Below are 16,131 nucleotides of genomic sequence, written 5' to 3'. Positions count from 1 at the left end.
CGACCTCAACAAGCCAGACGTTCAGCTGAGTGAGATTTGTTTGTCCAATTTCTCACATTTTGCCTTGAACATAAACTGCTGCACCTGATGTTATCCTGAGGGAGTGCTGTCAGAGATGCCAGTTTTCCAATAGAAAGTTAGACGGCTGAGATGGATAGATTTCTGTTGGGATAGATGGGCATGTGACACCAAGGCTATGAGCAAAGTCCTGGAAAATGGATTAGTTAGGAGCTTGGTTATGATTGTGTCTATGCCGAAGGGTCTTTTTCTGTGCTGTAGATCGGAATCCATGTTATGCAGAGAAATCAGATGTTACCCAGAGTAGATGGGAATATGGGTTTTGGAACGCTGACAGATTGGCCATTAGATTAGATTAGATTACTTACAGTATGGAAACAGGCCCTTCAGCCCAACAAGTCCACACCGACCCGCCCAAGCGCAATCCACCCATACCTCTACATTTACCCCTTACCTAACACTCCGGGCAATTTAGCATGGCCAATTCACCTGACCTGCACATCTTTGGACTGTGGGAGGAAACCGGAGCACCCGGAGGAAACCCACGCAGACAAGGGGAGAACGTGCAAACTCCACACAGTCACTCGCCTGAGGCAGGAATTGAACCCAGGTCTCTGGCACTGTGAGACAGCAGTGCTAACCACTGTGCCACCATGCCACCCACACCGTGCCATTGTGTTGTTGAACGTGGAATAGGCCGACTGGCCTCTAGATGTTCAAAATTTGAGAGAAGATTTGTAGCTCAGGTGCTCATTGTTGTGGTTCTGTTCGCCGAGCTGGGAATTTGTATTGCAGATGTTTCGTTCCCTGTCTAGGTGACATCCTCAGTGCTTGGGAGCCTCCTGTGAAGCGCTTCTGTGCTGTTTCCTCCGGCATTTATAGTGGTTTGTATCTGCCGCTTCCGGTTGTCAGTTCCAGCTGTCCGCTGCAGTGGTCGGTATATTGGGTCCAGGTCGATGTGCTTATTGATTGAATTTGTGGATGAGTGCCATGCCTCTAGGAATTCCCTGGCTGTTCTCTGTTTGGCTTGTTCTATAAAAGTAGTGTTGTCCCAGTCGAACTCATGTTGCTTGTCATCTGAGCGTGTGGCTACTAAGGATAGCTGGTCGTGTCATTTCGTGGCTAGTTGGTGTTCATGGATGCGGATCGTTAGCTGTCTTCCTGTTTGTTCTATGTGGTGTTTTGTGCAGTCCTTGCATGGGATTTTGTACACTACATTGATTTTGCTCATGCTGGGTATCGGGTCCTTTGTCCTGGTGAGTTGTCCGAAAGTGGCACTCATCCACAGATTCTATCAACAAACACATCGACCTGGACCCAATATACCAGCCACTGCAGCGGACAGCTGGAACTGACAACCGGAAGCGACAGATATAAATCACTATAAATGCCACAGGAAAGATCACAAAAGCACTTCACAGGAGGCTCCCAAGCACTGAGGAAGTCACCTAGACAGGGGACGAAACGTCTGAAACACAAATTCCCAGCTCGGCGAACAGAACCACAACATGAATGGCCTCTTCCTGCTTCTAATTTGCATGATCCTAAATTGCATTTACATGAAGTGATCCTCTCAGTCAATAAATCAATGCAACTTGGTGGTGTTTTATTTCAAAAATATATTTGTTTGTAACAAAAGTTCCATTTCATCAAACCCTTCAAACACAAACTAGAACCTTATCAGACTGCACATTGGCAGAGACGCAAACTGAGCACAGTCTCATGCTGATAGATTATTGCAAACGCACGTTGTCTCAAATTTTAACAACAAACAATTTTACTCTGGGCCAGTGACAAGTACAAATGCAAACCCCAGAATCAGGCAATCTGAGCGTGACTACTGCAGGAGGAGCTCAACGATAGTGACCAGGACAAGCTGCAGAAAACAGGCCAAAGGAGAACATTATAGATAACCCATTTGTGTCTCAGGATTGTTGTAGGTACAGGGAGTGATGTGAACAATAACAGGGGTTTACGTTTTTTTTGAAGACAGCTGTTTGGCAGCCCCAGTTGAGAAAGGAAGTAAAGAGGGCACACACCAATGTCTGCTTTTCCTCGAAGCTCAGAGCATCTTTGGGCGGTCACGGGACTTCACAATCAGGATGGGCACAAGAGAGAAGCAGCCCAGGAGCAGGGCCACCAGGGGGCGGTAGAAGAGCCAGCCCAGGGCTACGGTCAGCAGTGTCAACGACGTGGCTACACACCCAGCAAAAACAGTCAGGCCCAGGCTGACCAAGTCCCGGATGATTGGGACCCAGTCCACTGCAGGAGGAAAGAGAGGCAGTGTTTAAAACAGCGTAGGGCAAAACGTCACCGCTCACCTCGCCAGATCCCAGCACCACACGGCAATAAGTCAGCTGCAGCCACGCGTCCTCTGGTTCAGGAGCAAGGTTACACCATTACAAATAGGGGCAGAGGTAGGCCATTTGACCCATCCAGTCTGCTCTGCCATTCACTGAGATCGTGGCTGATCTGATCATCCTCAACTCCACCTTCCTGCCTTTTTAAACATAAACCCTGATTCCTTATTGATTAAAACACTGCCCGAATCTTAAATTGATTTAATAACCCAGTCCCACAGTTGGGTTGTGCTAAAGAATTCCATGGATTCACTACTCTCCAAGAGAAGAAATTCCTCATGTCCATCTTAAATGGGTGACCTTTATTCTAAGATGATGCCCTCTGGTTCTAGATTCACCTCCAAGGGGGAGCAACCTCTCCACATCTCCCCTGTGAAACCCCCTAAGAATCTTGTATAATTCAATAGGGTCACCTCTGAACCTTCTATATTCCAATGCTATAGGTCCAACTGACTCAACCTCTCATAAGAGGGTCCCTCCATCCCTGGGATCAGTCGAGTGACTCTGGTCTAGGATGCCTCCAATTACAGTCTATCTTCCCTTTGGTAAGGGGCTCAGAATTGTTCACAATGATCCAGTTGTGGTCTGAAAAGCGCCTTGTACAGTTGTAGCTCTATTCACGTTGAAATAAAGGCTGGCATTTCCTTGTATGCAGTGAACTTGCATGCTGGGTTTTTGTGATTTATACACGAGGACTCCCAAATTACTCTGATCTGTAGCTTTCTGCAGCCTTTCTCTGTTTAAATAATATTCAGTTGCTCTGCTCTTCCTGACAAAGTGCATGAGCTGACATTTACATACAGGATGGTACATCTGCCAAGATTTTGCCCCCTCTTTTAACCCGTCTATATCCCTCTGCAGAACTTCTATCACTCTCACCACTTACCTTCCCACCCATTTTTATGTAATTTGCAAACCTGGCAACTTGATAACTCACTTTCCTCATCCCAGTCTTTAATATATTCGATAAATAATTGTGGTCCCAGCACTGATCCCCATGGCACTCTGATCATTACCAGGTTGCCATCCTGAAACTACTCCCTTTAGCCCAACTCTGTCCTGTCAGCCAATCCTCTAGCCATGCTAATGGATACCTCTTTCCTTTTAAATACCAATATGTGGTACCTTATCAAACACTCTCAAAATCCAACTATATTACATCAACTGCTTCCCCTTTATCTATCTTACTTGTTCCTTCTCAAACATTTAATAAATTATCAGAAATTATTTCCCCTTCATGTAGCCATGCTGAATCTGCCTGATCATATTATGTATTTTTAAATCCTCTGCTGTTACATCCTGTATAATAGACTCTAACATTTTCCCAATAACAGATGTTAAGTTAACTGGCCTATAGTTTCCTGTCTTTTTTTCAACTGACTGGCAAGTGTGAATCCTGCACAGAATCATGTCCTGAGAACATAGAACAGTACAGCACAGAACAGGCCCTTCGGCCCTCAATGTTGTACTGACCTGTGAACTATTCTCAGCTCGTCCCCCTACACTATCCCATCATCATCCATGTGCTTATCTAAGGATTGTTTAAATCTCCCTAATGTAAATGAGTTGACTACATTAGCAGGCAGGGCATTCCACGCCCTTACCACTCTCTATGTAAAAACCTCCCTCTGACATCTGTCTTAAATCTATCACCCCTCAATTTGTAGCTATGTCCTCTCGTACACACTGACGTCATCATCCTAGGAAAAAGACTCTCACTGTCTACCCTATCTAATCCTCTGATCATCTTGTATGTCTCTGTCACATCCCCCCTTAACCTTCTTCTTCCCAATGAGAACAGACCCAAGTCTCTCAGCCTTTCCTCATTAGACCTTCCCTCCAGACCAGGCAGCATCCTGGTAAATCTCCTCTGCACCTTTTCCAATGCTTCCACATCCCTCCTGGAATGGGGCGACCAGATCTGTACACAATATTCCAAGTGTGGCCGCACCAGCGTTTTGTATAGTTGCAGCATGATATTGCGGTTCCGGAACTCAATCCCTCTCCCAATGAAACCTAACACACCGTATGCCTTCTTAACAGCACTATCCACCTGGGTGGCAACTTTCAGGGATCTATGTACATGGACTCCAAGATCCCTCTGCACATCCACACTACCAAGAATCTTTCCGTTGACCCAGTACTCTGCCTTCCTGTTATTCTTCCCAAAGTACATCACCTCACATTTAACCCAGCAGCTTTTAGCCCAGTTATCTCCTTAGTATCTTTTGTCCAGTGATAGTTATTGTGTTTCATTTCCTCTACCCTTTGCCCCAGCCCTAATGTAGACCACTCCTTCCTGTTCAATATTCAGGATGGAGATTGATAGGTTTAGATTAGACCAAGGCATTAATGAGTATAAAACTAAAGCAGGTAAATGGATTAGAACATAGAACATAGAAGGATACAGCCCAGTACAGGCCCTTCGGCCCTCGATGTTGCGCCGACCGAATCCTACCTAACCTATACTAGCCCAATAACTTCCAAATGCCTATCCAATGCCCGCTTAAATGACCATAAAGAAGGAGAGTTCACCACTGATACGGGCAGGGCATTCCATGAACTCACAACCCGCTGTGTGAAGAATCTACCCCTAACATCTGTCCTATACCTACCACCCCTTAATTTAAAGCTATGTCCCCTAGTAACACCTGACTCCATTAGCGGTAAAAGGTTCTTAGTATCTACCCTATCTAAACCCCTAATCATCTTATACACTTCTATCAGATCTCCCCTAAACCTTCTCTTCTCCAATGAGAACAGCCCCAAGTGCCTCAGCCTTTCCTCATAAGATTTTCCTACCATTCCAGGCAACATCCTGGTAAACCTCCTCTGCACTCGTTCTAAAGCTTCCACATCCTTCCTATAGTATGGCGACCAAAACTGCACACAATACTCCAGATGAGGCCGCACCAGAGTCTTATACAACTGCAACATGACCTCAGGACTCCGGAACTCAATTCCTCTGCCAATAAAGCCCAGTACACCATATGCCTTCCTCACAGCATTATTTACCTGGGTGGCAACTTTCAGAGATCTGTGTACATGGACACCAAGATCCCTCTGCTCATCCACACTACCAAGTAGCCTACCATTAGCCCAGTAATCCATCATCTTGTTATTCCTACCAAAGTGAACGACTTCGCACTTAGCTACATTGAATTCCATTTGCCACATTTCCGCCCAGCTCTGCAACTTATCTATATCCCGCTGTAACCTACCACTTCCTTCCTCACTATCCACAACTCCACCGACTTTTGTGTCATCCGCAAACTTGCTTACCCAGCTTTCAAGTCCTTCCTCTAGATCATTTATAAAGATAACAAAAAGCAATGGTCCCAAAACAGATCCTTGTGGTACACCGCTAGTAACTGCGCTCCAAGATGAACATAATCCATCAACTACTACCCTCTGTCTCCTTCCAGCCAGCCAATTCCTAATCCAAACTTCTAATGTATCCTCAATGCCATACCTCCGAAGTTTTAGCATTAGCCTACCATGGGGAACCTTATCGAACGCCTTACTAAAATCCATATACACAACATCTAATGCTTTACCCTCATCCACTTCCTTGGTCACCTTCTCAAAGAACTCAATAAGGTTTGTGAGGCACGACCTGCCCTTCACAAAACCATGCTGGCTATCCCTGATCACGTTATTCCTACCCAGATGTTCATAAATCTTATCCCTTACCATTCTCTCTAAGACTTTGCCCACCACTGAAGTCAGACTCACTGGCCTATAGTTGCTAGGGCTATCCCTACTCCCTTTCTTGAACAATGGGACCACATTCGCTATCCTCCAGTCCTCTGGTACTATTCCTGTTGACAACGACGACATAAAAATCCAGGCCAATGGCTCTGCTATCTCCTCCCTAGCTTCCCATAGGATCCTGGGGTAAATGCCATCAGGCCCAGGAGACTTATCTATATTCATCCTTTCCAATATTCCCAAAACCTCTTCCCTGCATATTTCCAGGGCATCCATTCTAATTATTTGTGATTCCATATTCACATCAGCAACAGTGTCCTGTTCCTGAGTGAATACTGATGAAAAGTACTGATTTAATGTCTCTCCAATCTCCTCCGCCTCCACACACAACTTCCCACTACTATCCTTGACTGGACCGATACCTACCCTAGTCATCCTTTTATTCTTGACATACCTATAGAAAGCCTTTGGGTTTTCCCTAATCCTACCAGCTAAAGACTTTTCATGTCCCCTTCTCGCTTCTCTTAGCTCCCTCTTTACCTCCTTCCTGGCTACCTTATAACTCTCAATCGCCCCTACTGAACCTTCACGCCTCATCTTTACATATGCCGCCTTCTTCCCTTTCACAAGGGACTCCAATTCCTTACTAAACCACGGCTGCCTCACAAGGCCCTTTACACCATGCCTGACTGGTACATACCTATCGAGGACACGCAGTAGCTGCTCCTTGAACACTCCCCACATCTCATTAGTGTTCTTCTCTTGAAGCCTGTTTTTCCAATCCACACAACCTAAGTCATGCCTCACTGCATCATAATTTCCCTGCCCCCAGCTATAGCTCTTGCCCTGCGGCACACGATTATCCCTCTCCATCACTAAAGTAAAAGTCACCGAGTTGTGGTCACTGTCCCCGAAGTGCTCACCTACCTCCAAGTCTAACACCTGGCCTGGTTCATTACCTAGAACCAAATCCAATATAGCCTCCCCTCTTGTTGGCCTGTCGACATATTGTGTCAGGAAACCCTCCTGCACACATTGTACAAACACCGACCCATCTAATGAACTCGAGCTATAGCTCTCCCAGTCAATATCTGGGAAGTTAAAGTCCCCCATAACAACCACCCTGCTACCTTCACTCTTTTCCTGAATCATCCTCGCAATATTATCCTCTACTTCTCTAGGACTATTAGGAGGCCTGTAGAAAACACCTAACAGGGTGACCTCACCTTTCCTATTTCTAACCTCAGCCCAAACTACCTCAGATGGCAAGTCCTCTTCCATCGTCCATTCCACTGCTGTGATACTGTCTTTGACAAGTAATGCCACGCCTCCCCCTTTTTTACCCCCATGTCTGATCCTACTAAAACATTTGAACCCTGGAACGTGCAACAGCCATTCTTGTCCCTGTTCTACCCACGTCTCTGTAATGGCCACAACATCGAAGTCCCAGGTACCAACCCACGCTGCAAGTTCACCTACCTTATTCCTTATACTTCTGGCATTGAAGTATACACACTTCAATCCACCTTTCTGGTTACAGGCACCCTCCTTAGAGATCGCTGCATTATTCCTAACCTCCCTACACTCAAGGTCCTGTACCCTAAAGCTACAGTCCTGGTTCCCATGCCCCCGCGGAGTTAGTTTAAACCCTCCCAAAGAGCACTAGCAAACCTCCCCCCAAGGATACTGGTGCCCCTCAGGTTCAAGTGTAGACCATCCTTTTTATAGAGGTCCCACCTTCCCCAGAAAGGACCCCAGTTATCCAGAAACCGGAATCCCTCCCTCCTGCACCATCCCTGTAGCCACGCATTTAACTGCTCTCTCTCCCTGTTCCTCGACTCTCTATCACGTGGCACGGGTAACAAACCAGAGACTACAACTCTGTTTGTTCTAACTCGGAGCTTCCAACCTAGCTCCCTGAAAGCCTGCCTTACATCCTCACCCTTCTTCCTACCTATATCGTTGGTGCCAACGTGGACCACGATCTGGGGCTGCTCCCCCTCCCCCTTAAGGACCCGGAAAACACGATCAGCGACATCACGTACCCTTGCACCTGGGAGGCAACATACCAAACGTGAGTCCCTGTCGCCCCCACAAAACCGTCTGTCTGTACCCCTCACTATCGAGTCCCCAAGAACAATTACTCTACCTTTCTCCACCCTACCCTTCTGAGCAACGGGGCCAGGCTCCGTGCCAGAGGCCTGAACCTCGTTGCTTGCCCCTGGTAAGTCATCCCCCCCACAAGTATCCAAAACGGTATACTTGTTCTTGAGGGGAATGACCGCAGGGGGTCCCTGCACTGGCTTCCTCCTCCCACTCCCCCTCACTGTCACCCATCTATCTTGAACTTTCGGAGTAACTACTTGCCTATAGCTCCGATCTATGACCTCCTCTGCCTCCCGAATGATCCGCAGTTCATCCAACTCCAGCTCCAGTTCCCTAACACGGGTTTGGAGGAGCTGGAGATGGGTGCACTTCTTGCAAGTGTACTCAGCAGGGACGCTGATGGCTTCCCTCACCTCATACATGTTGCAAGAGGATTAAGATGCAGGTCAACCATGAATAGTGAGACAGCAGTGGGGGGCCGAAGGGTCTCCTGTTCCTGCATCACAATATCATGTGGACCGAACAGGAAGGACACAAAGATAAATACAACTCCTACTGACAGTCTGAGAAAGTCATCTAACCCCAGTTACCTGATAACCCAATTACACGACTGGATAGGCCCGGTTACCTGATCCCTGTTTGCTGGATGATCCCGGTTACCAGGTGATCCCCAGTTACCAGGCAATCTTTGGTTACCAGCTGATCCTGGTTTCTAGGTGATTCCTAGTTACCAGGCAGTCCTAGAATCCCTACAGTGTAGAAACTGGCCATTTGGCCCAAGTCCATACTGACCCTCCGAAGTGTATCCCACCCAGACCCATTCCCCTATTACTCTTCATTTACCCCTGACTAACGCACCTAACCCACACATCCCTGAACACTATGGGTAATTCACCCATTGGACTGTGAGAGGAAGCCCACGCAGACACGGGGAGAATGTGCAAACTCCATGCAGTCATCTGAGGCGGGAATCGAACCTGGGTCCCTGGTGCTGTGAGGCAGCCGTGCTAACCACTGAGCCACCGTGCCTCTCTGGTTAGCAGTTGGTGGCTAGTTACCAGGCAACCCATGATTGCTAGCTGATCCCACTTGTGAGGCAATCCCCGGTTACCGGTGGTTATTCACAGAAGAAGAAAGTTCAATAATTTAAAGTGAAGCGAGGAGCCCCCAGCTCACCGATTGTGTGGAAAATCTTTGTCATGAGCTTCATGCCGAGGAACATCAGCATCCAACCAGCAAACCGTAATCCCCAGGTCAGCATCGAATTCGCAGCGTGCTCCCTTTCAAAAACCTCCTGTGGGATGGGGAAGATCATCGCTCAGAAACTCATCCAGCAGCTTCCTCTGCGTCTAAACTGCCTCTTCATGGGGCATTTCATTGGTCATTCTCCCACTGCGATGTACTGGACCCTCACCTGTCCCCAGCCCGTTCGTCCACTCCCACTCCCTCACTCCCAGCCTCAGAGACACCCTCTCCCACTGGGGGACAGACCACAATTGGATCAGGTGGAGACCATTTGGCCCGTCCAGCCCCCTCCCCCTGTCCATGAGGTCAGAGTTGATTACAAATCCTGCATTGACATCCAACTGCAGTAGTCTTCAATCCACTGCCTTACAAGAATCTACTTACCCCAACTGCAAAAATATTCAGGGAGCACGTCTCCACGGCCTTTAGCAGTGGAGAGAGTCTTCATTCCAGAAAGGCCCCAGCCCCAGCCCCAGCCCCAGCCCCACCACCCCCTCCTACCTCCAGCCTCCTCACTCCCACTCAGCTCGAGAGGACCCTGAGGTACAGGGCTGTAGGACATCGAATTGTATCTGTGTAAGAGCCACCCCAAGGGGTCATTAATGTAAGACAGTCACTCATCAATCCATTGGGAGTTCAGGACAAAGGCTCTCACCCCGAGAGTGGGATCAAACGTGGGACTCATGGCCAGAGGCAGGGGGGTGAACGGTAGAGACATACTTTAGGACAGGCTGATGAATAAGTGAGGGAGAAAGGATTAGTGGGAAAGGTGAATAGTGGTTAAAGGGTATGTTCTGGATAAAGTGGGGTGGGGGAGGGGGTGATGGGAGTTTCACGTCATGAATCTGATTGGTTGGTTGTAACCTGCCTAGTAACGCGCCCCAGCAGCTGAGACACTACAAAGGTCAAACAATTATCAATTCAACACTGACCGTCGCCGACAGTGACTCCTCATACAGCAGTTCCAGAACGTTCCCCGATTGTGTCTGGTACGGTAGCAGCTGGTCCCCCCGCTGACGTGCCACAACAGTCACCTGCAGAGAGCAGCAAGATGAGATCTGGTCAACAAACCCTGCCCAATCACAAAGCAGCAGCTCAAACGGGTTCTTCCTGTGCGTCAGGTGCACAATCGCCTTCCCCCTGTCCCTCAGCACTGACCCACCGACACTGCAGCACTCCCTCAGCACCGACCCACCGACAGTGCGGCGCTCCCTCAGCACCGACCCACCGACAGTGCGGCGCTCCCTCAGCACCGACCCTCCGACAGTGCCGCGCTCCCTCAGCACCGACTCTCCGACAGTGCGGCGCTCCCTCAGCACCGACCCTCCGACAGTGCGGCGCTCCCTCAGCACCGACCCTCCGACAGTGCGGCACTCCCTCAGCACCGACCCTCCGACAGTGCGGCACTCCCTCAGCACCGACCCTCCGACAGTGCGGCACTCCCTCAGCACCGACCCTCCGACAGTGCGGCACTCCATCAGCACCGACCCTCCGACAGTGCGGCACTCCCTCAGCACCGACCCTCCGACAGTGCGGCACTCCCTCAGCACTGACCCTCCGACAGTGCGGCACTCCCTCAGCACTGACCCTCCGACAGTGCGGCACTCCCTCAGCACTGACCCTCCGACAGTGCGGCACTCCCTCAGCACTGACCCTCCGACAGTGCGGCACTCCCTCAGCACTGACCCTCCGACAGTGCGGCACTCCCTCAGCACTGACCCTCCGACAGTGCGGCACTCCCTCAGCACTGACCCTCCGACAGTGCGGCACTCCCTCAGCACTGACCCTCCGACAGTGCGGCACTCCCTCAGCACTGACCCTCCGACAGTGCGGCACTCCCTCAGCACTGACCCTCCGACAGTGCGGCACTCCCTCAGCACTGACCCTCCGACAGTGCGGCACTCCCTCAGCACTGACCCTCCGACAGTGCGGCACTCCCTCAGCACTGACCCTCCGACAGTGCGGCACTCCCTCAGCACTGACCCTCCGACAGTGCGGCACTCCCTCAGCACTGACCCTCCGACAGTGCGGCACTCCCTCAGCACTGACCCTCCGACAGTGCGGCACTCCCTCAGCACTGACCCTCCGACAGTGCGGCACTCCCTCAGCACTGACCCTCCGACAGTGCGGCACTCCCTCAGCACTGACCCTCCGACAGTGCGGCACTCCCTCAGCACTGACCCTCCGACAGTGCGGCACTCCCTCAGCACTGACCCTCCGACAGTGCGGCACTCCCTCAGCACTGACCCTCCGACAGTGCGGCACTCCCTCAGCACTGACCCTCCGACAGTGCGGCACACCCTCAGCTTCTCAGGTTCTAACATTATTGATATTGAGTCCTAAGGGCTTCAGGTGGAAGCTGAGGTGCTGTTCTTCCAGCTTTTGCTGAGCTTCACTGGAGCCCTGCAGCAAGCCTGAGACAGAGATCTCAGCCTAGGAACAGGATGGGGGGTTATAATGCAGATGTTCTGTATGGTAGTCTTTCAGGTTTTATTGATTCAGTGATGGGGGGGACAGGGAAGGTGAGGAAAATGGAGACAGAAACTGAAGCCAAGTAGGTCCTTGTGGGGATGAGAAGCTGGGTCAGGTGGCAATCCCAAAGCCAGGGGCATCTAAACCGGAACTTGCCCGATGTGATGAGGCTCCTGGAAGCACAAGGCCTGGCTATGTGAGACCTGAATGATGCCAAGAGTTTTTTTTATTATGGGGTGTTGCTGGTGACTGATCCCATGGTCTGAGGGACTTGAACCCTCAGTGAGTTTGAACGACAATATCATTAAACAGTCATGTCATTAACACTGAGGGGCTGGGCCAGCCTGGGGCAACAAGAAAAGATTTACAAGGATGTTGCCAGGGTTGGAGGGTTTGAGCTGTAGGGAGAGGCTGAACAGGCTGGGGCTGTTTTCCCTGGAGCGTCGGAGGCTGAGGGGTGACTTCATAGAGATTTACAAAATCATGCCATGGATATGGTGAATCGACAAGGTTTTTTCCCTGGGGTGGGGGAATCCAAAACTAGAGGACTTTGTTCAGAGTGAGGGGGAAAGATTTAAAAGGGATCTATGGGGCAGAGGGTGGTACGTGTATGGAATGAGCTGCCAGAGGATGTGGTGGAGGCTGGTACAATTGCAACATTTAAAAGGCATCTGGATGGGTATATGAATAGGAAGGGTTTGGAGGGATATGGGCCGGGTGCTGGCAGGTGGGACTAGATTGGGTTGGGATAAGTTGAACTGAAGGGTCTGTTTCTGTGCTGCACATCTCTTTGACTCTAATGTGAAGAGGGGGAAGACGACAAGAGTGGGAGGAAGAGCAAGAGGAAAGGTAGACTGAGCGACGGAGGATAGAACTTACCACATCCGGTCGGCCCATGAAGGACCACTCTCCGCTGAGCCCTGCGTAATAGAAGGAAACACGAAGATCACCGACCTGGGAAAACAAGGGGTAAAAGATGGTTGTGACACCGCCATCTCGACTGATGAGAATCGAGGCCCTTCTCAGAAACCAATCTAAAGGGCAATATCAAGTTGGAACGGAATATTTAAAAACAAAGACCCTGCCTGCCTCAAACTCTCAATGAGGTTAACACACAACACAGGAGACATTTGCTGCTGGCAATTCTGAAGGAACCACAATCACCTGTTCCGGACAGTCCACTCAAAACAAGCCCCAAGACATGAGGCTGTCTCGGAGCCTTAATCTGACAAATAGTGAAGAGGGCATTGGATGATCATTCAGACAGAAATAATGTGTGAGGGTATGGGGAAAAGACAGGAGATTGGTACCTGACCATGATGCTTACTTATCAGCCAGTACAGACAGGCATGATGGGCCAAATGGCCTCCTGCTGCACTATAACAATTCTGTGATTTTGTGACAAGAGACCTCACAGCCAACTGAGAATCTATCACTTTACAATCCCTCACTTTGATTTCAAAACTACCTAAAAAATAACAGAGCAGTTATATGTGAGACTGGAGATCATCAGGTCTAAGGGTGGCACAGTGGCTCAGTGGTTAGCACTGCTGCCTCATGACGCCAGCAATCTGGGTTCGATTCCAGCCTCGGGCGACTGTCTGTGTGGCGTTTGCATATTCTCCCTGTGTCTGCGTGGGTTTCCCCTGGGTGCTCTGGTCTCTCCCCACAGTCTAAAGGCTTGCAGGTTAGGGTGGATTGGCCATGGGAAATGATCCCAAAGACTGAGATAAAATTACACAATCATGTCAGGTTCTAATCTCTCTATCCGTCAGAAAACATGTCAAATTTCACATTTAATTTCAGATAACTGGGTGCGAAATAGCATCTTTCTTTATATTTAACTTCAGAAAATCTTGCTGCTGAATTATTATTTAATTGGGATCCACACTTCATGGGTAAATGAAGATTCAGTTTTATCCCCCCACACACAGGTTCTTTTTTAATACTGATGACAGGCAGTAAAACTACACGCAGTCTGTCTCTGATGAGCAGTTTTATTGATTTCTAGTTTTTGTTGAGAGTAAATGGCTGGGAAGCTGGGAATGAGGAAGTGTGGGGGAATGGACACTAGCACAGTTAGGGACCACTCACCTCTGGGTGCCTGGGGTTGTTGCTGTGGTAAAAGTAATCATCATAAACCACAATGTCACTGTGAGGGCCTTCAAACTTGGCCAGCTGGATCCTCTTAAACGTGTTGACCTTGTCGATTAGTCCTGGAAAAGACACAGAAAGGAAACATCTCGAGGCAGGGCACACGAATCCAAATCACATCAAACGAAACGACGAGAAAGGGTTCAGTGATTCCAGTCGGATTACTGCAGACATACCCAACCAGCACCGAATGTACTTGAAGAATATTGAGGATCCATCATACATTATAGGGAGCAATGGCACTAACTCAATCAGCAGCACAAATACCCACTTAGAACCAGAGCTGCACTTACTATAGAATCATACAGTACAGCAGAGGCCTTTCGGCCCATCAAGTCTGCACCATGTTATGAAGATGTGGGTGTACTTTAAGAGAGTTTAAAGCAACAGAACTACCGCACACATTGTTGCTTTACTGAGAACACATAGTGCTGTAACACTTGGTCGAACAACTTGATTAGCTTGTTGCCTGCAGACAAAAACAAATTTGAATTCAGCCAATCAGTTTAAATTGTATCCCAAAGAAAATACCAATTTCCAATCAAGTTTGAGTTGAGTATATTGACAAGCTTAAAAGCCAATGACACAAGCCGATGCTCTGGGGTATAAGACCTGGGGAAAAATGAACAGTTGAGAGGAGAATAGCCAAGTCCTAGCATATAACAGACTGCTTAAAAAAAACTCTTAAAAGTCCCTTCTCGATCAGTAATCTGTAACACAGAAATTCCTATCAAGAAGAAAAGATGATACAGGAAGATCTGACAACAAGGACCTACAGCTGCCTGGTTTTGAGGTAAGATGTGCTGTTTTGTAAATCTTAATTGGGAGTTTTATTGGACTAGTACTACAGAAGGGAAGGTAAAAGATAGATTAGAGAAAGAAATTGTAGATAGTGGTTAGTTTATTATTGTCTGTTATACTTTAAGAAATAAAAGTTGTTAATTTTTACTTTAAATAGTCCTTGGCCACTTGAATGTTTACAGATTACTGCAGGGCATAAATCTTCTATGTCGCTGGTTTTAAATTAAGGAGAGTTTACCCTATGTTGTAACAACCAACAGTCCCATGATACTCGTCCCACTTCCCAGCACACCACTCACAGTCTTGAACGTTATAAAAATAATACAGCTGGCTTCAGATCGGGGCTTGGGGACACACAACAGGGTGGCCGGATCTCAGTTATACTATCGGCTATGCCTTGGACAGAACTGAACTGTGACATACTGGTACCATGGTGGATAAGCCTGGTTCTGTGCACACAGAGCAAGGCTCCATTCCCCAGGGCAGGGCTTTATAAAGCTCGTGTCCTGAGACAGCGCACCGGCTCTGACCCAGCCTGGAACTTACATTTTATATCATCGTCATAAGACCCATTCGGCCCCTCGAGCCTGTCCTGTCATTCTTATGTTGAATGTAGCTCCACTTTCCTCTCTGCCTTGACCTCCCGTCTCCCTCAACACTCAATTCCCTTGTTGATCAAAAATCACTCGACGTAACCTCAAATTTAGTCACTAATACATTGCTTCGCGGGGAGGAGAATTACAATCATACAGCACAGAAACAGACCCTTCAGTCTGAACAATCCACACTGACCATAATCCCAAACTAAACTGGTCCCAAATGCCTGCAGTTGGCCCATATCCCTACAAACCTTTCCTATCCATGAACTTATCCAAACGCCTTTTAAACATTGTAAATGGACCAGTGCCCACACTCCCCCCAGCAGGTCATTTCGCACACGAACCATTTTCTGTGCAGAGAGAATTCTCCTCATGCCCTTTTTAAATCTTTTACCTTAAAAATAGTTAGTTTTGAACTCCCCCACCGTAGGAAAAAAGACCTTTGCTATTCACCTTATCTGTGCCCCCCATGATTGTATAAACCTCTGTAAGTATTACCCTCCCCAGAGAATAATTCCTCCTCACCCTCACATTCTACACCAGATTCTCGATTTTCCCAGGAGGGAGAAACCATTCCAGATATTGGAACGAGCACACACCCTTCACTCTGGATTCTTTAGCTCGGGTTGTAAGTTATCCTCCCTCAGTAGCACCTCAGTGTTCGA

General features: G+C 48.5%; 1 protein-coding gene across 1 annotated transcript in view; it reads right to left on the bottom strand.

Annotated features, from left to right (window-relative positions):
* Positions 1 to 1,603: 1,603 nt before the first annotated feature.
* Positions 1,604 to 16,131, bottom strand: part of LOC132822048 (transmembrane protein 43-like) — a 31,789-nt gene continuing 17,261 nt past the window's right edge. Inside the window, exons 8-12 of the mRNA XM_060835056.1 lie at positions 14,007 to 14,128; positions 12,792 to 12,866; positions 10,373 to 10,474; positions 9,372 to 9,489; positions 1,604 to 2,280 (exon numbers count right to left, since the gene is read on the bottom strand). Coding sequence (XP_060691039.1) covers positions 2,081 to 2,280; positions 9,372 to 9,489; positions 10,373 to 10,474; positions 12,792 to 12,866; positions 14,007 to 14,128 — 617 coding nt within the window. The 3' untranslated portion in view covers positions 1,604 to 2,080. The remainder of the gene's footprint in view (positions 2,281 to 9,371; positions 9,490 to 10,372; positions 10,475 to 12,791; positions 12,867 to 14,006; positions 14,129 to 16,131) is intronic.

This window comes from Hemiscyllium ocellatum, chromosome 14, assembly GCF_020745735.1.
Source record: "Hemiscyllium ocellatum isolate sHemOce1 chromosome 14, sHemOce1.pat.X.cur, whole genome shotgun sequence".
In the NCBI taxonomy this organism is placed as follows: Eukaryota; Metazoa; Chordata; class Chondrichthyes; order Orectolobiformes; family Hemiscylliidae; genus Hemiscyllium; species Hemiscyllium ocellatum.
The sequence above is the reverse complement of the archived record's forward strand: the minus strand, read 5'-3'. Positions and strand labels throughout refer to the sequence as shown.